This window comes from Papaver somniferum, chromosome 2 (genome assembly GCF_003573695.1).
Source record: "Papaver somniferum cultivar HN1 chromosome 2, ASM357369v1, whole genome shotgun sequence".
Lineage (NCBI taxonomy): Eukaryota > Viridiplantae > Streptophyta > Magnoliopsida > Ranunculales > Papaveraceae > Papaver > Papaver somniferum.
The window spans coordinates 191966309-191990431 of record NC_039359.1 but is presented as its reverse complement, the minus strand read 5'-3'; the positions used below and the strand labels follow the sequence as shown (position 1 = coordinate 191990431).

The 24123-nt window shown below is 37.9% G+C and overlaps 1 protein-coding gene and 1 long non-coding RNA gene across 2 annotated transcripts; one reads left to right on the top strand and one right to left on the bottom strand.

The window, feature by feature from the left end:
• Positions 1-2573: 2573 nt before the first annotated feature.
• LOC113352531 lies at positions 2574-3029 on the bottom strand. Its single transcript, XM_026596344.1, has one exon. The coding sequence runs from the start codon at positions 3027-3029 to the stop codon at positions 2574-2576; it is 456 nt and encodes a 151-aa protein (XP_026452129.1).
• A 13998-nt stretch (positions 3030-17027) lies between these two features.
• On the top strand, positions 17028-19841 carry LOC113350076. Its single transcript, XR_003360591.1, has 3 exons — positions 17028-18570; positions 19202-19286; positions 19816-19841. It is a non-coding gene; the product is annotated as an uncharacterized LOC113350076 (long non-coding RNA).
• Positions 19842-24123: the final 4282 nt, after the last annotated feature.

The following is a 24123-nucleotide window of genomic DNA, read 5'->3' as shown; positions in this document are numbered from 1 at the left end:
GTAGGTGTGTGTATCTTCTTGCCAAAATTTTGGCACTCGTCGCAAATTAACGCCATATGTTTTGCGTCGTCGTTCATGTAGGGACAAAAGTATCCCGTAGTCTTGGCTCAGGCTGCCCGACTTCGGCCCGAGCTGTGATTGCCCGCGACGCCATAATGCAGATCATTCAAGATCGAGTTCCCTTCCTCTTTGCTTAAACACCTCAATAGCGGCCCCAAGTAGGATTTTCTATATAAGACGTTGTATCGTAATTCGTATGTTGCGTCTTTGCTTTTAATTTTGTTGATCTCGGGTCGTCCCTTGGGTAATTCTCCCATTTCCAAATACTGGTGGATGGGTTTGCGTCAATCGTCAGCTTCATATTTATCGTTCGTGGTTACATCTACATACGATTTAATGTCCACTGTCTCAGGTAGAGATGGCATCAAGATTCTCATGACTCTGATGCCTTCGACACTCGAGTATGTTAGCATTGATGCGATGTATGCCAGTGCGTCCGAATGACAATTATCTTTTCTGCAGATGTGTCGGAACTTGATGTTTGGTATCTGGATGATATAAAATTGGGCGAGCTCCCAATACTTCTGTAATACTGGGTCATGTATGGCATATTGCCCGATGATCTGTCTAATGAATAACTGAGAGTCGCTAGTTAATATCACATCGTGGATCCCTATTTCTACTATTAGTCGCAAGGCATGTATTACAGCCTCATATTCAGTGACATTTTTTGTCGCCTTAAATTGAAGCCTGAATGAGTGAGCCATCTTCTTCCCCTTTGGTGTAGTGAAGACTAGCCCTAGGCCCGATCCGTCTTTGTTGGACGACCCATATACAAATACTTCCCATCGTGTCGGGTTACATGTTTCCAGTAGGTCGGATGGATCTTCTCGATCTTCTTCCATACCTGGGATATCTTCAATTTTCTCTTCATCGTCTAGAGGAAAATCCGCCAAAAAGTCGGCCACTGCTTCCGCTTTTACTGTTGTCCTCATCTCATAGAAGATATCGAATTGTTTAATCTGAGCACTCCATTTAGAAATCCGTCCCGACCTTGCTGCGCTGTCGAGAACTGACTCTATATAAGATTTCGTAAGTACTCGGATCTTATGAGTTTGGAAATACGTGCGTAAGTTTTGCGTTGCAAACATTAAAGCTAGTATCAGTTGCTCAATTTTGGTGTAGTTCTTCTCTGCAGGGTTCATGGTCTTGCTTATGAAGTACACAGGTTTTTCGTCCCCTCCAACGTTTCTGACTAAAACTGTGCTTATGGCATAACCAGTCGCCCCAAGATATAGGGTAAGCACCTCATTGGGATCGGGCCTTTGTAATACAGGCAGACTCGCGAGATATTGCTTAATATTTTGGAATGCTCCCTCACACTCCTCGCTCCATTTGAATTTTTCTCATTTTCTTAGTGTCCCAAAGAAGTCTTTACATTTGTCCGACGACCGTGAAATAAATCGCCCTAACGCTGCCAAGTTTCCGCTTAACCGTTGCACATCTTTTATTGTTACCGGAGATGGCATTTCTAAGACAGACCTAATCTTATCTGGATCGGCTTCTATACCTTTATCAGTGATTATGTATCCCGGGAATTTACTCGATGTGACCCAAAAAGTGCACTTAGCTGGGTTTACTCGCATTTTATATCTTCTCATAGTTTGAAAGATTTCCCGAAGGTCATCAATGTAGTTGGATGCCTCCTTGCTCTTTACTAGCATATCATCCACGTAGACTTCGATGGTGTTGTGCATTTTATCCTCAAACATGTCCTCCACCAATCTTTGATAAGTGGCGCCAGCGTTTCTCAATCCGAACGGCATTTTAGTGTAATAATATAGCCCTCTAGGTGTGAAGAAAGATGTATGCTCCTGATCCTCGGGAGCCAGAGGGATTTGATTGTATCCCGAGTACCCGTCCATCAGTGTTATCGCCTTGTATCCCACTATGGACTCTACTAGATGGTCGATGTCGGGAAGAGAAAAATTGTCGTTTGGGAAAGCCTTATTTAAATCGCTGAAGTCGATGCAGATCCTGACTCCTCCATTCCTTTTAGGGACTATCACCATGTTAGATATCCATTGCGGGTATTGGTCCTTTCGAATGATTCCATCCACCTGTAATTTTTTCAACTCGGCCTCTACCGCTGCTTGTAGCTCGGATGCAGTTCGACGCATCTTTTGTCGGATTGGCTTGAAATTGGGATCTATCCTTAGGTGATGTGAGCACACCTCCGAGTCAATTCCATCCATGTAGTGTATCTCCTAGGAGAACACGTCCATGTGTTCCCATAATAGGGTTATCAGTTGCTCTGTCTGTTCGTCCGATAGCAAGGTTCCGATTCTGACTAGCTTTGGTTCTTCCTCGGTTCCTAAGTTGATCTGTCGGGTAGACTCTAGGGCCGAGAAGTTGGGATTTGGTTCTGCGATTTGTGTCGCATCCTTTGATTGCTATAAGATATCCTTCTCGCCTGCTTCATAGGTCGTGATCACTTGTGAGATTACTTTCTCCAGTTCTTCCCCTGCTTTGATTTCCTTAGCTTTGTTCTTTTCTCGGCGCTGTCTTGATCGTCACTCCTTGTTTTGCTGGATATCTAACTGCATGCACTGTAGTGCGGCCTGAGGATCACCTAGTACTTCCACGACTCCCTTGTAAGAAGGGAACCTTAACCTTTGGTGGTAAGCCGATGCCACCCCTTTGATGCCTGCGATCCAGGGCCTTCCGAGGATTGCCTCATAAGGCGATACTACGTCCACAATGCAGAAGGTGGTAAGCATGTCCAAGTATCCCTCCCCATTAGAGACTCTGAGAGTGACTTCCCCCTTTGGTACGGAAACTGTCCCATTGAAGCCATAAATCTGATAAGTTGAAGGAATTAAAATTTTATCATATAGCTCCATTCTTTTGAACGTGTCGTAGAAGAGGACCTCTACTGAAATCCCGATGTCCATCAGTATTCTTTTGACTCCCCACTCTTCTATGAGTAAGTTGATTACTAGTGGATCTCCATGTGCTTGTCCATTCATCGGGACGTGTTTAGTGGAGAAGGTGATCGGCTGCATCATCCAGGCCTCCATAGATAAATTTTTTGCTACGCTGAAGATCTCCTTCCCAGCCCGATCCCTCTTGTGGATTCTTGATGTAATACCGATTCCTAAATCGAACCTTTGTGTTGCAGAGTATGAGATAGTATTGCAGGTGAACTGAGTTCCACGATCGATCCTTACTTGGTGTATAGGAGCGTCGGGTATGGTTGGTGCCGATGTTGTTTGTTTAACAAAGTGTCGCAAGTAGCCATCCCTAATTAGGTGTTGAACGATATCTTTCACCTCCCGATAATTGTTGGTCGAGTGGCCTCGGTACTGATGGTAATGGAAAAACTCGGGGTGGTTCCTTGTCTTGTCAAACCGGATTCCTCTAGTCTTCGGGTACCTAATGTCATTTCTCTTTTCTACTTCCTTAAAGATTTCTTCTAACGGCGCGTTTAGGGGTGTGTAAGTTCTCGGCTCATGACGAGGCCTTTTTCATTTCTCGACCCGTTCCTTCTTGTCCGAGCCTTGTTGTGGCACCATCGGCCTTTTTTTCTGATCGCTTTGAGTCCTCTTGAGGAGTCCCCCGGTTGTTGTACTGGCTTCTTTGACTCATCTATCTTGTGCTCCTTCTTGTATTTCCTCCAACGCAATGTAATGTTCCTGCATCTTTCTCATTTCCTTCAATGTCCGTGGCTTCTCAGTATACATGCTTATCCAGATGGGATCAGATTTCCCTAGAGAATTTTCGAACTCGGAGATCTGTTGGTCGACGGACACCTTCCCGATACCGGTGCACAGTTTTCTCCATCTGTCCGTCAAAGATCTTAAGGTCTCCCTGAACCTTCGTGCCAGCGTGAATAGCTTATTTATCCTCGACCGAGCGATACTGTTATGCATATAGGTTTCAAGAAAAGTTTCCACTAAGGCTCCGTAATTTCCTATGGACTCGTCGGGTAAGGTATATAACCAGTTCTTTGTTTCGCCTTTCAGGCTTGCAGGAAAAAACTTACACATGACCACATCATAGTTCTCCCATTGTAACAACGACATGCTATACATCTTGATGTGTTCTCCTGCATCGCCCATACCGTCGAATCCGGAGGGGAAGGTAGGAAGTGTACATTTCAGAGGAAAGGGTGTTCACTCTAGGTCTTGGGTGAATGGAGTTTTCTGTGCTTCATTAATCACCTCTGCCAACTTAGCGTCCTCCCCATCTCCTGCTAATTTCTTAACCATCTGCTCAAGTTGTTCGATATTAGCCACTGTCGCGGCATCGGGTCCATCATTTTGCACTTCTTCATCGGTCGAGGAATTCTCAGGAGGACCATATCCATTCCTCGCACGGTTGGGGTCGGGTGCTCGTCCTTGACCGAGTGATAGAGTTCTGGTGAGCCTTTATCGGGTATGATTGATGGACGCTCCTTGGCTCGATGATCCTCGCGACCTAGACCTCTGGTTTTGAAGTTGATAGTTCTCGTGCTCTAGTGCTAGGTTTCTTCTTTGCAGTTCCCTCATTATGTCGTCTTTCCTTTCTGATTTTCTAGAATTGCCATCAATGTCGGATTGGTGCTCTCATGGCTGGAGTGTTCATTCACATGATTTCCTGCTGTGGTAGGCGGTGCAGCTGGTGGTGCTGCTGGTGGCGCTGTTGGAGGTATAACAGGGGGTACGTCTCGGGATGTGTTGTCTCGTCCCAAATGCACTCGCCTGAGCCTTTCTTCTTCTTGATCCAGAGCATACTGGTACTCTGCGCGTTGTCGATCTCGCCTACGATCCTCTCGCATCATATACGTCTCCTCATCGTCCTTTGTGTCTGACGCGGTCATTCCATCTACCATATCCTCTGGTCTCATTTGTCTCGGGTTGATGTGCAATCTTCTTGGAGGAAGATCATCGTCTCGGCCCAGATCGACTTCCTCATTGACAGTGTCCATTCCTCCGCCATGTGCTCGGGATTCTTCCGGCTGGTGTTGTCGACTATTCGGCTGTCGTGAATCTGTCATTCCTTCTTGCGTGCTAGTTCCTGCTACCGTCCGATTCCTCAGGATCCTGCCTGTCCCTTAAGTGCTTGCCATCGGCTCGGGTATGGTTTGTATCCTTCGGCTCGCCCATCCCTACCTACGTCAGCAAAACACACAACACCTCACTTTGGTCTGTTTTCGAAAATGTTTAAGAATGAAGTACAAAATTTCTGACACTCAGGAAAGGAAAAATCCAGCCAAGTACGATTCCATTTTACTTTGACACGTCGAGCTCAGCAAATTAGACGGTTTTGACTATGAGGACAATTTTTGAAAAGGTGTTTTGTTACTTCGCTTTTGGTACTTTTCCCATGCATTAATCATCATTTGTCCTTACATTCCTCGTGCCAGAAATCATTAATCGTCTGTATACTTGATCGGAAAGTTTCTCTCTTGGCCAGGGTTTGTAGTGGTAACTTCCGTCAATCGTTTTGCCGGTGTCCCAACTACGCAGGTTGCAAAACGGGGTTTCTCAACTTTTTCCTCGGAACTCCGTAAGGATATTTTACCTTGGGGTTCTTTTGGCCTTCTAACAGTACTATGCGGCTCTTATTATGGGACTAGGATGAGATCGTCACCAGAGTGCTCATCATACCCTCTCTAGCCGTGGTTTTGGTAACCCTTACTCAATGATTTTGAGTCGGTTTTACCATTGCTTCCATCGTGTTTAATTATCATACGACAAGAAATGTCCTACGAGATGAAGTTTCACTTTATCTACTACCAACATCAAAGATGATGTTTTGGGAGCTTTTGAATCTTGCTAACAGCTCGTCTCATCCATTTAAGGAAACATTAATATAATCAACTATATCTCAAATCCGGGGTTTTGCTTGTAAATATGTCAAAGAGTTCGATGTAAGGAACACGTTTCTCGAAATAAAAAGAAAACAACAAATCGCTAGTTTCCCGACTAATAGAAGGAGTAAACACTGCAAGTTTAAATGCAAGATAAAGAGATTTTTTTTAAAAGAAACGAAACAAGAAGACACAGACTCGATTTCAATCGAGCTATTACTAAAGCTACTCGACTCAACAGAGATTCAAACTCAGTGAGTTCAGTAAAGGTTCAATAAACAGTTGTAAAAAACTCGAGTTTAAGATAAAGGTTGATTTCTAAGGATTCATCTACCAACTTATATGCTTAACCACAAGAGTCTTTCAATTAGCATCGACTAACATCAAGAGATGATTTAGGAGCTTTGGAATATCTCTTTAACGGCTTTTATGCAAGGTATCTAAAGATGTTACACGGTCCCCTTAGTCGGCGCCAGAATGTAGATGTGGAAAATCCTACTTCTACATCCAAAAAATCATAAACACACACATATTGAAGCCAACAAACAAGAGATGCTCAAGAACACAAGATATACGTGGTTCAGTATGATTACCTACGTCCATGGGGGTAAAAGGATGATCTTATTTCTTGATTCAAAGTTACAAGGGGTGTATCTCATTAGTAAACTCTCTACTCTCACCATAATGCTCTTAGTTCTCTCTCATTTCTCACTGAATTTCCCCCCTCCTAGCTCTTTACAAGGCTCTTTATTTATAGTTACACATGATGATACATTCAAGTTACGGTGTGAGTCGTGGTACATCTTCCTTGATATCCTTCTCGGGCGATGAATGATGTTTTTCCCGAGATGTTGGGCCGAGCCTAGTGGTATCTTCTCCCGACGTCCTTCTACCCGATGTTGATTGCTTAGTGAGTGATATGTGTCTAAAACACCTTGATATTTATATATTTTTTATGCTTTATTTGCTATGTTTTCTTGTAAATTATGTATCTTATGTTTGTTTTTGAGTGTTTAGGTACTTTGGAGTCATTTGGAACAAAAGAAGAGGAAACAAGGCAAAAGTGTTGGAGGCGGATTATTTCTCATTATTTGCTTTTATTTCTTCATCTCTATTTGAAAAGCATGACAACTTTAGTGATGAAAAGAAATTGAAGAGAAGAAGTGGATTTGAGAAGTAAAAGACGGCTGTTGTCGGTGGAAGAATTCGAAGAAGAGCAAAAGCATCATTTCTCACGTACAAGTGCTATTGGAGCACAATGGAGGAAAATGAGATGTCATTCTTTGGTCGCTCGTACCAACTCTTAGGATGCCTTAAGTCGACTGGGTACACCTTATTTGCTATTCATGGGTGGCTATATCCACTTCCATTCCAACACAAAACCTAAAAATCAGAATTTCTCTTTTCATTTACTTTTGTCTGAAATTGAGAAAAGAGAGGAACTAGGAATGCGGCACAGGAAATTCAGAGGGAGAGATTTAGAAATTGATTGAGAAATTGAAGCAGAAAAGTGAGGGTTTAAATTGTTTAATTGTTCCTGATGATGCTCAAGAAAAGAACACAAAGAAGAGGAGAAATTTAGGGTTCGAACTTATTGAAATGGATTTAGGGTTTGTTCAACTGCGTACAAGGGAGAAAGAATTGAATCTGAGATGGGTTTGCTGTGGTAGATCAAATGGTGACAAAATTTGTGATGTTATAGGTTCTCAGGTTAGGGTTTGGTAAAATTGAATTCACAGAGAAGATATGGTGGTAATTGAGATGAAACTCGAGATAGGTTTGATTCTCTGGTGGAAGTTATGAAGAACCAGAACAAATTGGAGTTCACTGATGTACAAATTGAGATTTGAAATCAAGAGATGAAGAACGATGAAATTGGGGATAGGATTGATATGGGTTTGAGGTTGATACTGCTGTTGTGGTAATGAACAAAGAAATCTGGGGTTATGCTGTTGATGTTGCAGCTGAGAAGAAATGGCTCAACTACTGAGATGTTAATGGAAGTGGATGTTGATGCTGCTGCCAGGGATTGGCAGGATGTAGTGATGCTGAGAAGGCTAGAGCTGGATGATTTCGCAGCTGTGAGATAGGCAGGAGAAGACAAAATCAGTGCCACTGAGGTGCAGGAATGGCTTGAATAAAGAAATGAATGTTTTGCTAGTCATGGGAACTGTGAGCTGAAATGTAGAATGGGCTGGAACCGATGCTTGAGAAGATGTAGGTGGTCCAAACTGGTGAGCTACAGCTGCAACTATAAGTAGATAAGATGCATATGTAGTTGTAGCTGTTGATATGGAATGGCATTGGTCTGGCAATAGTATTGATGGTTCTTGTGGTGTTGAACCCGACTTACAGGAGGTTGGCTTGAGAGCAGAGAACAAGTGAATGAAGCTGATTAAATGTATGCCTGAGATTATGCAAGGATGAACCAAAAGACGTTACGGCTGAGCTGAAAGGGAAGTGGTGTTTGACTTGGTGTAAATGGAATTACAGGTGAAGCAATGTAATGCAGTGGATTTTGCAGGTGAAGCAATGTAATTTTATCACTAAAATTGACAAAGGGGGAGATTGTTAGAGCATTGCTCGGTTGAACCCACCAAGCATTGGTATGTCAAGTTTGGTTGTCATATTTTAGTGAATAAAAACTCATGTTAAGAGTCGCTTGATTATGTACTAGATTCAACTTCGTATAGGTTAGCTTGAAATTATTAGGATATGAGACATTACAAGTATTGCGAAGTCTTGAAGATGTGAAGAAGCAAGGAGCTACAACGACAACAATCACCTTCCACTTGAGGTTAGTGATATTTGACTTGAACTGTTTCATTCCCTAACGTATCTTTCAAGTCGTGCATATTGAAAACATAACTACGAAGCATATTTGAACACTAGATAGACATAGTATTAAGGAATACAATACGAGATTTATTGCTTAACCATTAAACTTTGTAGATAAGACATCGCCATAATCATTTGAATGTTATTGTGATTATGTATCGGTATGAGGTGAGTATTTCATCCTAGGGAACAATGTTTACTTGTGTTCTAAGGCAGTAAGTTCATAAACTTGTTTGTGGACCGAAAAGGAAATTGCCAGGTGTTATTGGTTTTGTTATTCATTGCATATCTTATGAACAACCAATATGTGTGATAGAGTATAACCACTCACAACTTGTTGTGTTCTTGGTAGAACTATTCACAAAGGCCTGACTTATGTATTGGTATAACTTTTATTAGTAAAACCGATTTAAGTAATCACCTGTGGTATGATCGGATTTTGTATGTCTGACCAATTAAAAGGAAATGGGAACAGATCCTTGTAAGGGGTGAAATACATCAAAGGGAACCGATCCTTGTACGGGGTGCAGCGAGGTTTATAGCAGAAAGGGGAACCGATCCTATGGACATGCGCAACACGTTTTTAGGAAAAGGGGAACCGATCTTATGGACATGTGCAACACATATAAGTGAGATACCATATATATGTGGGGAACCGATCCTAGTACCTAGTCAACCGAATTTTTGGAAAGCTAGTGTGACTATGCACAGTACTCACATGGAGGTAGAAGAAAAACTTTTTTTGGTAGAAGCTTAAACCTATGATTGTGATTAAATATTGGTTTGATCAATGACATAGTTCTTGAAAGTCAGATGAACCAATTCTAAACTTGTTTGGAAGTGTGGCAAATCGGTTTCAAGGTTGTAAGTGTGAAAGAGAACTTACAAAGTAAAGATGTCGACAAACTTTAAACACGTGTTGTGAATGTTTATTTCTTTAATTATTCAAAGATATTCCTTAACAGCTAAGGGAAGAGAATCCCAGGATCGAAACATAAGTAAGTTAAGAATCTTTTAATTAAGGTTATTAATTTCATTTTGTAGGGGAAATTACAGAATTAGTAATGTGCATTTACTAATTAGATTTTCCGAGAGATTTCGATCGTTATTTTTGGACAGAGCATTTCCAGGAGTTATGAAAACCGAATCTGTGCTTTAATGAATACAGTTGGTGGGAAACTAAATAATTGCGGTTTATCTTTTGTTTTCGATTGATTTGATTGACTAACGGTGGTTGAAATCTGATTGCACCTAGTTTGTTTATTCTTGAGAATCTTCTCTTCTGATATAAGATTCACTCAAATTAGTTCAGAGTTTCGACAGGGATCTTTAGACTGTTGTTAGTTCTAAAGACGATCTTGTGATAATCCATTTTTAACAGACTCCGTTCTGTGCGTTATTGATTACAAGAGATTCAAGTGATTGTGTGCATGTTTTTATTGAATATTTAAGAAGATTTGAAGACAAAGAAGATATTGAAGATCTGACTTGGGTTTTATAATCTTTGGTATGCACAATACTTGTTTCGGTAAAAGAGGATCCAATTAATAATCGGTTTATCCTTGTGGTAGATTGGATTGATTAATTGAGTAGATCGGCATCAACACGATTCTTCGGATTAAAGATGTTGTTGGCTTAATCATAAACGATTAACTTTGGGTGATTGAATATAACATAGATCTAAGGACCTGACGAAGGAGTTTATGTTGAGATAAACGGAAGAGCCTTTGTCCGACTCATATCACTTGGTTGAATAGAGTTGATACCAAACAGATTTATTGTTTCTTTACTGTTTGGAATACGAACCAAAGGAATTGTTCCAAGTACGTGACTTATTTATAAGTTGGAGGCGTGAGAATACAAAAGGAACTAGGTGAACTATAGGGTTATTTACTTGGTCTCAACTATACGAAGTTAGTGTAATTTTGTGTAGCTGATTGGTGTCTAAAACACCTTAATATTTATCTATTGTTTATGCGTTGTTTGCTTAGTTTTCTTGTAAATTATGTATCTTATGTTTGATTTTGAGTATTTAGGTACTTTGGAGTCATTTGGAACAAAAGAAGAAGAAACATGAAAAAAGTGTCATTTCAAGTGCAACTGTTGTTGGAGACGAACTATTTCTCATTATTTGCTTATATTTCTTAATTTCTGTCTGAAAAGCATGCCAGCTTTAGTGATGCGAATTTTGTCTGAAAAGCATGACAGCTTTAGTGATGAAGAGAAATTAGAGAGAAAAAGTAAATCTGAGAAGTAAGGAATGACCGTTGTTGGTGGAAGAATTCAAGAGAAGAAAAAGAGCGTTCATTTGGAGCAAGGAGGACATTATCGTCGTTGCATAGGCAAGTGCCATGGGAAGCACAATGGAGAAAAGGAGTCATCATTCTATGGCGGCTCGTATCAATTATTTGGGTGCCTAGAGTCATCTGGGTTCCCCTTATCTACTCTTCTGGGGTGGCTGTATCCACTGCCATTCCAACACAAGACCTAAAAATCAGAGAAAATTCATTTCTCTCATTAGTTTTAGTTTTCTTTCTCGGTCGGAACAATGGAGGCATCACTACAGAGAGGAGGATTTTGAGCTGCGGTGTTTGAAGAAGACGTATCTGGGACTTTGTGCAGTATAAAGAGGAGAGCTTCACAGATATGGGTTGTCTTATCTTTATTTTGGGTTTGATTGTGAACTGCAGATAGTAATGGAATTGATGAAAAATCAATAAGAATTACAGATTCGTTGTGGTTGAATTTGAATTCAAGTGAACAAGGAAGATGAGTTTTCAGCCGAATCGATACTGGATATGAAGGATAGAAGGAATTTGTTAATTTTTGCTCGCTATTGATATTTGTGACGAATTTAGGGTTTGTGGTTGTTCAAAGGGTTTCTGAATTTGAGATTTAGAATCAAGGAAGAAGAAGATGGTGACGAGAAACAACCAAATTCAGGTGGTATGTGCTGTTGAGGGTGATTGCCAATGGTTTATGGAGTTGAGATGGGTTTGTTTTAGATTCTGTGAAATTACAGTGAGAAAATGGGTTTCAATGCTGAACAGGGTGAAGAAATGGGTTTCTGATGTAGCTGGAGATGGAATTCTGGAACTCAAAGGCATTGAAGCAGATATGATGTGCAGAATATGATGGTGATGTGAGCTGGTGTTGAGCTGAACTGGCAAGAGTTGAGCTGCAGTTTGAGGTGGAATAGTACCGGTGGTAAATGGAGTGTAGATGCTGCATAAGCAGATGGATTATTGCAATGGATGAATACATGGTTTTAATGTTAGTGGATCGAGTATGAGGACCAGGAGTTGACGCATATGAACAAGAAGGGTTAGAGCTCATTCTTGAGCTGAGACATTTGTTGCAGGTCAGAAGCTACAGTTGTGCACTGGCTGAGAGTATACGCAATGGAAGATGGCAGGGATTGAAATGCAGATATGGTGTTGGCTGAGATGCTGATGCTATTGGTGTTGTGTATGAAAGTTACAGGAAAGATGAAATTGAAGATTTGGAGAGTCTGTAAAGAAACTTAGTAGAGTAATTGTGGTTGTAAGTCAAGATAACAAGAAGCTGCTAGTGCTAGTTGCTGAGAACTTGATGGTTTCTGAGGAGAGAATATGGAGCTCAGGTAAATGTGATGGTTGCAGCTGGCGAAGCAATGGAAGAAATGGTGCTGCTAAGATGGTGCTGGTTATATGCGAGACTGCAGGTGGTGGTTGAAATGGAATGACTGAGATATGAGAATGGATGCAATTACAGGTTATGGTTGAGTTTGAGCTGCTGATCTTGTTCATGAATGTTAGCTATTGTTGTCGCAATAGATTACAGTAGGATTTTGATTTCAAGGCTGGTGTTATTACATGATGTACAAGGAAGATATTGGTTGTGCAGTTAAAAGTGATTCTGTGCCAGTGAACAATGTAGAATTAAAGGGTTTGTTTGAGTCTGAATTTGCAGGAACTGAAATGGCAGCTGTTAGTGGTGTTGAAAGGAGGTGCAAGAAGAAGCAGGCAGTGTATTATAATTGAAGCTGAAGTATGTGGGGATAGTGAAATTGCAAAGAAGGAATTTGTGCTGTTGTAGATAAAGCATGGTTGGTGTTAATGAGTTTACGGTGAACTGAACTACAAACTAGTTGCACTGGTGTGGAAATGGAAATGAACTGAATTGCAGGGTGTTGATATGTAGATGGAAAGGTTGTGCAGATTTGCGGCATTGCAGGGAATGGAGCTGAGTATGTATTGCCAGGGATGTGGTGGCTGAAGCAGTGGTGATGCTGCAATAGGGTGGAAACCCCAGGTGTTATGCATTTGCAGTTGTGCAGAAGTTGGAAGAAATAATTGAGTAAGGGTTGTGCTGGTGTTGTGTTTGAAACTCTGGCTGCGAAGAATGACCATCCATCATGTACGGGTTTGAGTAGTGTTGCACCATGATGGTGCAACCCAGGAGTAGGCCGTGGCAAAATGGATTTGGCCTGGCAACCTAGCCTACTCAGCTGAGTTAGCTTCTGTCTCAGGTCTGACTAAATGTAGCTGACATCACTGAGTTAACTCGATGATTCATCCTGACTCAGCTGAGCTTTGACCGAGTTGACTGACTATGACCGGTGACCGATGGACTTTGCCGGTCTCCTGAGCTACTTTCCGGCAACTTTGAGGCCAACTTCCGGCTTCCTTGTGGGACCTCCGGTGATAACTTTTGGGTACAATTTATACATGGGTTATTCCCACACATGGGCTTGGAGAACTTCTATCAAATGGACTTTTGAGAATATGACCTAGTTTTGGACACAAGAAAGCTACAAAAGGAGAGAGGCTTCTACAACTTTGGGTATCACGTATTATTTTCTACTTGGATCTTTGGAGAGAACTTCTTCTAGGGTTTTCTTTCGTTTGTTTTCATCTTCTTTATTTTATTGATTATGATTATGATGAACTCCATTATTATGAGTAACTAAATACAATTATTGGTTATGGGATAAAAGTTGATTTCTCAAATATGTTATTTGAATCTATGGATTAGTTTTGTCTCAATATTTTATTGTTTATGATTCATGGTCTATATTGTTATAGGATTTGATTGTTTGACTGGTTGAGTCCGGAATCAATCCGATTTGCATTTATCTCTAAAGCTATATTAGAGTTTTCAATACGAAAAAGTTGTTTGTCCCTGATTTTAAGTAGCATAATTGTGGGTAGTGCTTGTAGCGATATATCCTACTAGTCACATATGAATCATAACCTTGGTTAAACCGAGTTAGTGCTTTTACACGTTTGATTGCTTTGATTAGTCTTATTCCATAAATCTTAAAGCTTTTAGGGAATTAAACTTAATTGTGCTTTTACACTTTGGGTTACTTTCTAGTAAGAATTCCCATATGCATATTTTAATGTGGTTGTGATGAAATTAGGTAATTAGCGGGATATTATTGCGATCAAGGTATCCTAGGGATTTTAATAGATGAGAGATTAAAATATCAATTCTAGTCATTGATGAAAAAACATGTTTGTGAATGATACTATCCCGGGAACAATATCTTCTCCTTATTGATTATTCCAACTATTTGTTTTACTTTACTTTATTTTATTTTATTTGCTAAAACAAAAATCCCCCTTGGTTATCTTAGAAACTGAAAATTACATAACAACAAAAGCCTCTCTGTGGATACGAACTCTTTCCTACCAATTACTATATTATTGTAGTTAAGTAAGAAAGTGAAATGGGTCCCTAAGTCCTCCATAGCCAAGAAGGGACCAAAAGTTAGTCACAAGAATGACTCTCAGCTGTTAATTGTTGGTGACAATAATTACAAGAGCCTTCTTGAAAGGCTAAAGAAAGACATTATGTCTGAAATCTCTTGTACTAGTAAAGGTTGTGATAATGACACTCTACATCACAAGTCAAAGAATAAAAACAAGAGATGGAACAAGAGAAAACAAACCAAACAAGAGGTCAAGAATGATGATTCCGTCTTAGTCACTCGTGACGAACAAGACAAGGATCAACTCCACACAACCTAGTTGTGTTAGAATGTGCATACTCACCTTGTTGCTCAATTTTTAAAGGTGATGAGGCACATGATCTCTAGATTTTTATATGACCAATTAACATCTTTAGGAGATTTCTTTTCTTCTATACTCATACTTTCTCTATCTATTTTTGGGTTTTGAAATAAACGGTAATTTGAGTTTATGATGTTGATATCTACTGATTATATATGTGTAGCTCTTGTTTTTACGGTTAAAACGAGCAAAAAATCACTGAATTCGGACATCGTATGCAAAAGTTATGTCGAAAACAGTTTAGTGTTGTGATCTGTCACAAGTAACTCTTGGGAACCGATACTAGTACCCTATCATAGTGAGGGAACCGATCCTAGTACCATGTCATGGTGAGGGAACCTATCCTAGTAAGAGGTCCCCTTACGAAGAAGTATAAAAACTGTTTTGCACATAACTTCTTCGTCCGAACTCGGAATGACCTCATTCTTTTTGCATCGGTTTCGTAATTAATTTTCCTAAAAGAGTTAGGTAATTTCAATAGTTGATTTTATGTTGAATATTTATGGTGTATTTCAAATTGATTTATGGGATGTTTGATTTCGGTTTTACTACCTTAATATTCAATCTCATATATTGTGAACCCTTATGGTTTGGTTGACTTTTTGATTTAGCGGGATTAAGTTCTAGCCCTAGTAGGTAGGATTTATCAAAGTATCATGAGGGGTTCTGATAGAAACAATATGTGAAAAAGTCACAATATGTTGAATCGATTTTGTTTTAGCATAAAAGAATATGTGTTTCGATGGTTTTCAACTTTTGCTTGCAATTGTTAAAACCGGTTTTCAACCTTTCTCTGGTAAAGATTGAGGTGTGTTATTATTCTTTTGTTTATGCATAAGGATGACAACGTGGTGATATTTCGATATCAATTCTCCCTGGACGAAGATGCTATCATATTGGAGAAGTGGATGCGAAATATGAGGTAACAATCTTGTTAGTTAATTGTTTTCCTGTTTAAGAAAAGCCCGAGTTTATATTATATATATTTGTTGCTTTTGCTTAACAAAATTTCGGTTTAATTGATATTTATGTCATGATGTGTGTGTGGATGTGTGTTTCAATTGGTTCCGGTTAATAAAAACTATTGTTATCTTGCTTTATTGTGTGATATCAATTGTTTAGGCTTACAAAATTTCGGTACAATTGATGTCTGTGTGATTCAATTGGTTCCCGTTAAGAAAAACTATTGTTATCTTGCCTTTGTATGGTATCAATTGCTTAGGCTTAAAAAATTATGATGCAATTGCGGTGCTTTTAATGTCTATGTTGTTTCAATTTCTTCCGGTTGAGGTGAATAATTATGCAAGTTGATTTATTTTGGTTTGTATGAATTATTTATGGCTTAACGAAATAATTTGTGTACGGGATGAGTTGTTTAGTCCAATTCGATTCCGGATAAGAAACTAAGTTAATTCTGATCTTAGTTTGTCTTATCAAAGTGAGGTTTCGGTTATTCAAGTCTAATCGATTGCCTAAACAAGGAATGCTAGTTAACTAACCTAGTACTTGTCTTGTTTAAAATTGAAAGGTCTAAGTTTATGGATAATTAGAACCTGATGAGAAAAATGGAGTTTATCTTTATTTTGGTCTTATCAAATTAAGCGGTTGTTTTTGAACAATCGGTTTAGCAAAGGGAAACTAGTGGAGAATAGGCTTTTCTTGACCCACAACCGTGACCCTCAATGTCGGCCAATGGACCGTGGACCAGTCAAGACGGTCATACATATAATAAATTTTCGGAGCACAAAATAGAGCATTAATAACGGTCGTTCTACAATTTTTTTAATTACAATCATATCCCCGAGTCATCAACCCACACCGTGACCGCTGGACTTAGTTGAATCAGTGATACTTTTCTTGGGCGGGTCCCTCAATTTCCCACCTCGTTATCATAGATACATAACTCCTTCACCTTATCTCTTCATCCCCTCCTTTTCTCTTCTATTCGAGAGAGAGAGACAGCATGTAAAGACCCGCCAGCTTGTCAACACTATTAGACTAGTCAAGAGACGTATTAGCCGAGAATAACTCGATTAGTTTAACACGAACGTTAATTAATAGAAATTTATCTAACAACGATCTAGATACGAAATTGGTATCGCTGGATAGATCTCGGGAAGTTACACGGAATGGACTACTCGAACGTGTCAATCGGATATTGGATGAAGAAGATATCATCATTTTTATTTGAAGGGCAAAATAGTATTTTGCAGTAACCGACCTGGATTCCCTTAAAATTTGAGTGGGTACCTTTATCATTCTTATCTGACCAAATCGAACAGATAAACTCTCATTTTCTTTTCTTCTTTCTCTTTCTTCTTCTTCTTCTGTTCGTGCGTCAGGCGATTCTGTGGGAAGTTTTGAGATGGTGAGATCAGAAATTAGAGGAAACATTAAAAGTTGAGTGTTGGTGATACTATTCATGTTGATTGGTTATGAGAAGAAGAGGAGATGACGATCTGTATAGAAACCAGATAGTTAGGATTTGAGTTTGGGTTCAAGACATAGAATAATTGAGTAATTAACGATGGTTCTGAGTGATTGGTGATGAAGAAGAATAAGGGTTGGTGTTAATTGAAGAGATGAAGCAGTTCTGCTGAAGAATCAATAAAAGGTAATTAGGGTTTCTCAGAAGATTGTTTAGGAATTTGGGTTTATGATGAACTGATGAATTGGGAATTGAAGATTGAGAAGTAAGATTAGAGATGGGTTTTATCTGAATTGGAGATTGAGGTTGAATATTAGCTTGAAACTGGCAGTTAAGGTTTGGATCTCTTTTATGGAAGATTTGGGATTTGAATTGGATTAATTGAGAACCGATGGTGATGATGGGTGCGTTTTGATGTTGAATTAACTGAATTGAAGAGTTGTAGTTGTTCTTGAGATGAATTGCAAAATCAAGACTAGTTTAAGATGAAGAACCTGATTTCAGTTGCTTGTGAATAATCATTTAGAGGTAATTGTTCTTTTCAGCTAACTTTGTAATGTTATCTACTTTCATTAATGAAGTTTTGAGTTATGAGTTGTTATTGGAGATGTAATGAAATTGAGGTTGAGATACTTATAGAATGAAACTGTGAGTATGATGAGAAGATGTAGTAATCTGAAGTAGAGATTATGTTTGCGTTGCTGGTGTTATTGCACATATGTGGAAGTGTTAGTGTTAGTATACACAAGTGCAGGGATAGCTGGAAGTTTATTGTGCATGTGAAATGGAAATGGAATTGAGTTTGTTACAGGGGTGTGTTGGTTGTTGCTGAGTTGTAGATATATGAATCAGTTATGAGATGAATGTGTAATGGAATTGAGTAACTGTGGTGTTGTGAAGTGAACGGAATTAGAACTTCTTAGTGTTGCAGAGTTATAATAGTATGTTGAAGTTGCAGGGGATATGAGTGATCTGCTGAAGTTGTGGAGTACAACTTGTGGTTCTAGTGATGCTGCACAGTTGGTGGTGTTGGAGTGATCTGGTTTGAGATAGATCATAGGTTGGTTCAATTGTGGAGTTTGAAGGTGAATTTTGGAGAATGAATTGTGCAGGTGAGATATAAATGATAGTGGTTTGAAGTTCTGGTAGAATTAGGTTGAGATGGTGTTATGTAGTCGTAGGGAAGTTCTTGTTTTCCAAGACTGGAAGGTGTGTTGAACTGCAAGAGGTAATGGATATGCAGTGTTGTTTGCTGTCGCAACTGAAGTGTAGACTAGAAGTTAGTAGTGTTATAGTTATTGGAACTTGAGTGTACTTGGGGGATGTTTGAGAAGAAGTTGATTGAAATGTTGTTAGCAGTGGCCTTAGTGAAAAGCTTAAAGCTGCAATTGCTGGTAAGCGGAATTTTTATTTGAGAATAAGTTATAAAGTTTCTTTTAAATGAATGAATTGATATTGTGTTATCTTGGTAGAATTGAAGTAGGAAGGAAGATGTTATAAACTTATGTTCTTGTATTTAGACCTATGAGTCATCCCAGTCAGATTATCTCACTGTTTCTGATTTGGCCTAGTACTTCTGACTCTGTCAATCTGACTGAGTTAACTCACTGAGTTTCCTTATATTGAGATGAGTCGGATCATTGACCGATTCCTGTTTGACTTATTTGACCACTGACCCTGGACTTTGACCTGACGTTGATTGTTAGTTGACCCTTGACCGTTAATGACTGTTAGTTGATTTTAGTGGACTTGGGCTTATGGTAGTTTTCTTAATTAGATGTTTTTGGACCTCTTATGGTCTGAATTAGCCTTTGGCTTCTTCTACAAAGTTGTATATATATTCTTAAGACTTAACTATGGACTATAGAATCAATCTAATTGGATTAGTTAAACCTTTAGATATGCAAGAGATGGATAATGAAGAAGTGTAGAACCATAAATGGGCTTAGAGAAATTATATAGACTTGTATGATTCTTGTATGAGCCATTTTGGATAGCTTCTTAGAATTCTTGTGTGATTAACAGTTAGTCCATATTAACAACGGTCGATCCAAAGGATGAACCAGTGGATTGTGGATCTCGAGGTAGGCGTGGCTTGTCATTAAAAGAGGTGGGAATACTTTTGACTCTCTTGTAACCATTGATGTTTTCTTTTTAAAAAGTTTATGTTTATCAAATTCATGCATTGTCTAGTTGTGCATTCCATGCTTTGTTTAAATTGCATTACGATAATTCTGTTGTTTATGTTAATCTTTCCATGGTTTGGAAAGGACTTGTAATGTGTTGTTGTCATATGAATTTTTATGGGAAATACGAATTTCCACTTGTGGTATATAAGATACGCTCCTTCACATTTATATCTACATGAATTCAGCTTTTATTGCTTAGAGTGGGTCATCATGGTCTTGATGATATCAATAGCTAATGAGTGTGGTTATCACGAATATTATACATTGTTTGAAGAAGGAGTTTGTCCATATACATGTTTGTTTATCTCAGTGACTTGGTCAATTTTTAATGTTTTGGGAAAACATTATTGTTTTCCAAATCTTGCCATGATTACTTGAAAGTTAAATGTTATTCCTACTAGGCACCCCTTTAGGGATGATGTGCTCACCCATTCCCACTTTCAATTTCAGAGACGGATCAGAGTTGCGCAGCGGAAGCTTCAAGGGTTGTTTTCGTTAGTTGGTTAACTTCTATTATGTTTATTATATTACATATTTTATTTGTAAACCAAATGACTATTGTATATGTATTATTTGAGAGGACTTCTTGTATATATATATATATGTTTCAGAGCGGGTTAGTTTTGGGTTAAGTTTTGTACCGCATTTCTTAATTGAATGCTTAAGTACATGTTTTAGATTCTTAGAACCTCTTTATTTAGTTAATCTCTTGGATTAGTCAGCTTCTAGCTTAGGGGATGCTACAGACTTGGTATCGGATCTCACTATTAGATCTTATATGGGAAACAATAGGAATAGTGAATGCCAGTTAGTGAACTAGATTAATTTAGAACTGGGTTGGTATGTGAGATAAATCTTAATCATTAAAAGCTATTAATAATTAAAATATTTATTTGATTGATTGATTTGTTTGGTTGGTTGTTTGTTTATGTAATGAAGTAAAAATTGTAGGATACACCAATAACTATAGATAATACAGGTTAGGGAATAATCAGTCTAAAAAGTATGAACACGTACACGATTCAATATTAGAAAATTTGTGAGATTAGTATATTGATGAATCTTGAAAGTCACATAGAAATTTATTGAGTACCTTGACTTATATGTAGAGTCAACAATTTATAATTACATAAATGTTAATAATATTTTTGGACTCAATAATATTAGCAAGAGCCATTAGAATAATAGTTTCGACCATCAATGTTAATATTAAAAATATTATAATGATAATTATAGACGATAATAATAGTAATAATAATTTAAATAAAGTAATGTTGGCATTTCTCAATTAGCATTATATTGAACTTAATTTAACTTAAATTTCAATAAGGATATAAAACGATTAAAATAATAATTACGATTAGATAGTTATGCAAAAATTAATAACATTGATCTACGGTTAAAATTTGTAAATTAAACTAATGGAAAATTAGAAATATATCTTGTGTTTAAAGTAGACAGCTGATATAATAGGCTTTAGACGTACAAGGTGAAGATAAAATGCATAAAATAAAAGACTCAACTTGTTAGTAACCTTGTACCAAAATTATCTATAATCTAACAAATGATCCAGTAAATCTTTACAACGAAACAAATATACATGAAGTAGATAATAGTATTTGGATGATTAGTGTAATATTAGAATTAAAAGAAAATGAATTGTATATTAATAGGATGCTTCACACTTCACACTAATAGCCAAATCTAAAGACTATTAGGATATATTATAATTTTGTGCAGTCTCAAATTTAAATTACCAACGCCAATACTTAACAAGTTATAGAATACAGATTTAAAATGAATAAATAAAACCTATTATATCAATCTTTACGTGAACGTAAAATTAGATTAAGGCTTAGTGTACCAACTAGACTATCAATTTAAGAACAATGAGAATAATAACACATTTGATAATATTATTTGAGTAATTAAACTAGTATCAAACTTATAATAGATAATATTTGGAAATTTTATATATGGTATTACAGTAAAGTTAAAATAATCAAATATCATAAATTAGCGTAAAATCAATTTGGGATTACTTATGTTGGTAAAAGAAAGAAAGAAATAAATTCAGATAACTAAATTGTTTAAAATGATGTGAACTATTTATATATTGTACGAAGTAAATTTATAAGACTTACACCAATTATGATAAAAGTTTAGAGACTAATTAATCTTAAAAAAAAAATAAAAATAAATAATTATTACTTAGTTAATCCCCGGCGCTGAATAGCGAGGTTGGTAATTCAAATGTGTTCGGGTAATATTTGTTACGTAGGTAGGCATTGTCAGGCGTCGCGAACCTAGACAACAACTGCATTCTTGTATCACTAGGCATTGAAGGGGAACTTGCTTCTATTAATGAACTGATATATACCAAATTATACTTAGAAACTTTATTGTAGAGTATTTTCTCTCGTAATTAGAACCGTTATCTTTTTGAAATAAAAATTAGTGTAAGAAAAATTAGACTTCCTTATTGGGTAGATGCTAAAATATGCATAGTTGAACCTAGAGCTACAAATTTTAAATTTTAGTTGTAGAAGGCCATATAGGTTTGTGCTTTGTTTTATGTTGTTTGCGCTTAGACAAGAGATGGGATTATTCTATAAGGTGGGGAGTTTCTGAAGACTAGAAGGATGGTTAGATTTTCGAGGACGAAAATGAATAAGGTGGGGAGAATGTAAAGACTCGCCAGCTTGTCAACACTATTAGACTAGTCAAGAGACGTATTAGCCGAGAATAACTCGATTAGTTTAACACGAACATTAATTAATAAAAATTTATCTAACAACGATCTAGATACGAAATTGGTATCGCTGGATAGATCTCGGGAAGTTACACGGAATGGACTACTCGAACGTGTCAATCGGATATTGGATGAAGAAGATATCATCATTTTTATTTGAAGGGCAAAATAGTATTTTGCAGTAACCGACCTGGATTCCCTTAAAATTTGAGTGGGTACCTTTACCATTCTTATCTGACCAAATCGAACAGATAAACTCTCATTTTCTTTTCTTCTTTCTCTTTCTTCTTCTTCTTCTGTTCGTGCGTCAGGCGATTCTGTGGGAAGTTTTGAGATGGTGAGATCAGAAATTAGAGGAACATTAAAAGGAGTTGGTGAGTGAACGTATGAGTGAGTGTGTGATACTATTCATGTTGATGGTTATGAGAAGAGAGGAGAGAAGAAGAGGAGATGACGATCTGTATAGAAACCAGATAGTTAGGATTTGAGTTTGGGTTCAAGACATAGAATAATTGAGTAATTAACGATGGTTCTGAGTGATTGGTGATGAAGAAGAATAAGGGTTGGGTTAATTGAAGAGATGAAGCAGTTCTGCTGAAGAATCAATAAAAGGTAATTAGGGTTTCTCAGAAGATTGTTTAGGAATTTGGGTTTATGATGAACTGATGAATTGGGAATTGAAGATTGAGAAGTAAGATTAGAGATGGGTTTTATCTGAATTGGAGATTGAGGTTGAATATTAGCTTGAAACTGGCAGTTAAGGTTTGGATCTCTTTTATGGAAGATTTGGGATTTGAATTGGATTAATTGAGAACCGATGGTGATGATGGGTGCGTTTTGATGTTGAATTAACTGAATTGAAGGGTTGTAGTTGTTCTTGAGATGAATTGCAAAATCAAGACAAGTTTAAGATGAAGAACCTGATTTCAGTTGCTTGTGAATAATCATTTAGAGGTAATTGTTCTTTTCAGCTAACTTTGTAATGTTATCTACTTTCATTAATGAAGTTTTGAGTTATGAGTTGTTATTGGAGATGTAATGAAATTGAGATTGAGATACTTATAGAATGAAACTGTGAGTATGATGAGAAGATGTAGTAATCTGAAGTAGAGATTATGTTTGCGTTGCTGGTGTTATTGCACATATATGGAAGTGTTAGTGTTAGTATACACAAGTGCAGGTCTAGCTGGAGGTTTATTGTGCATGTGAAATGGAAATGGAATTGAGTTTGTTACAGAGGTGTGTTGGTTGTTGCAGAACTAGAGTTACAGTTGCAGAGTTGTGTTGCTGCTGAGTTTTAGATGTATGAATCAGTTATGAGATGAATGTGTAATGGAATTGGGTAACCGTGGTGTTGTGAAGTGAACGGAATTATAACTGCTTAGTGTTCCGGAGTTATAATAGTATGTTGATGTTGTAGGGGATATGAGTGATCTGCTGAAGTTGTGGAGTACAACTTGTGGTTCTTGTGATGCTGCACAGTTGGTGGTGTTGGAGTGATCTGGTTTGAGATAGATCATAGCTTGGTTCAGTTGTGGAGTTTGAAGGTGAATTTTGGAGAATGAATTGTGCAGGTGAGATATAAATGATAGTGGTTTGAAGTTCTGGTAGAATTAGATTGAGATGGTGTTATGTAGTTGTAAGGAAGTTCTTGTTTTCCAAGACTGGAAGGTGTGTTGAACTGCAAGAGGTAATGGATATGCAGTGTTGTTTGCTGTCGCAACTGAAGTGTAGACTAGAAGTTAGTAGTGTTATAGTTATTGGAACTTGAGTGTACTTGGGGGATGTTTGAGAAGAAGTTGATTGAAATGTTGTTAGCAGTGGCCTTAGTGACAAGCTTAAAGCTGCAATTGCTGGTAAGCGGAATTTGTATTTGAGAATAAGTTATAAAGTTTCTTTTAAATGGATGAATTGATATTGTGTTTATCTTGGTAGAATTGAAGCAGGAAGGAAGATGTTATAAACTTATGTTCTTGTATTTAGGCCTATGAGTCATCCCAGTCGGA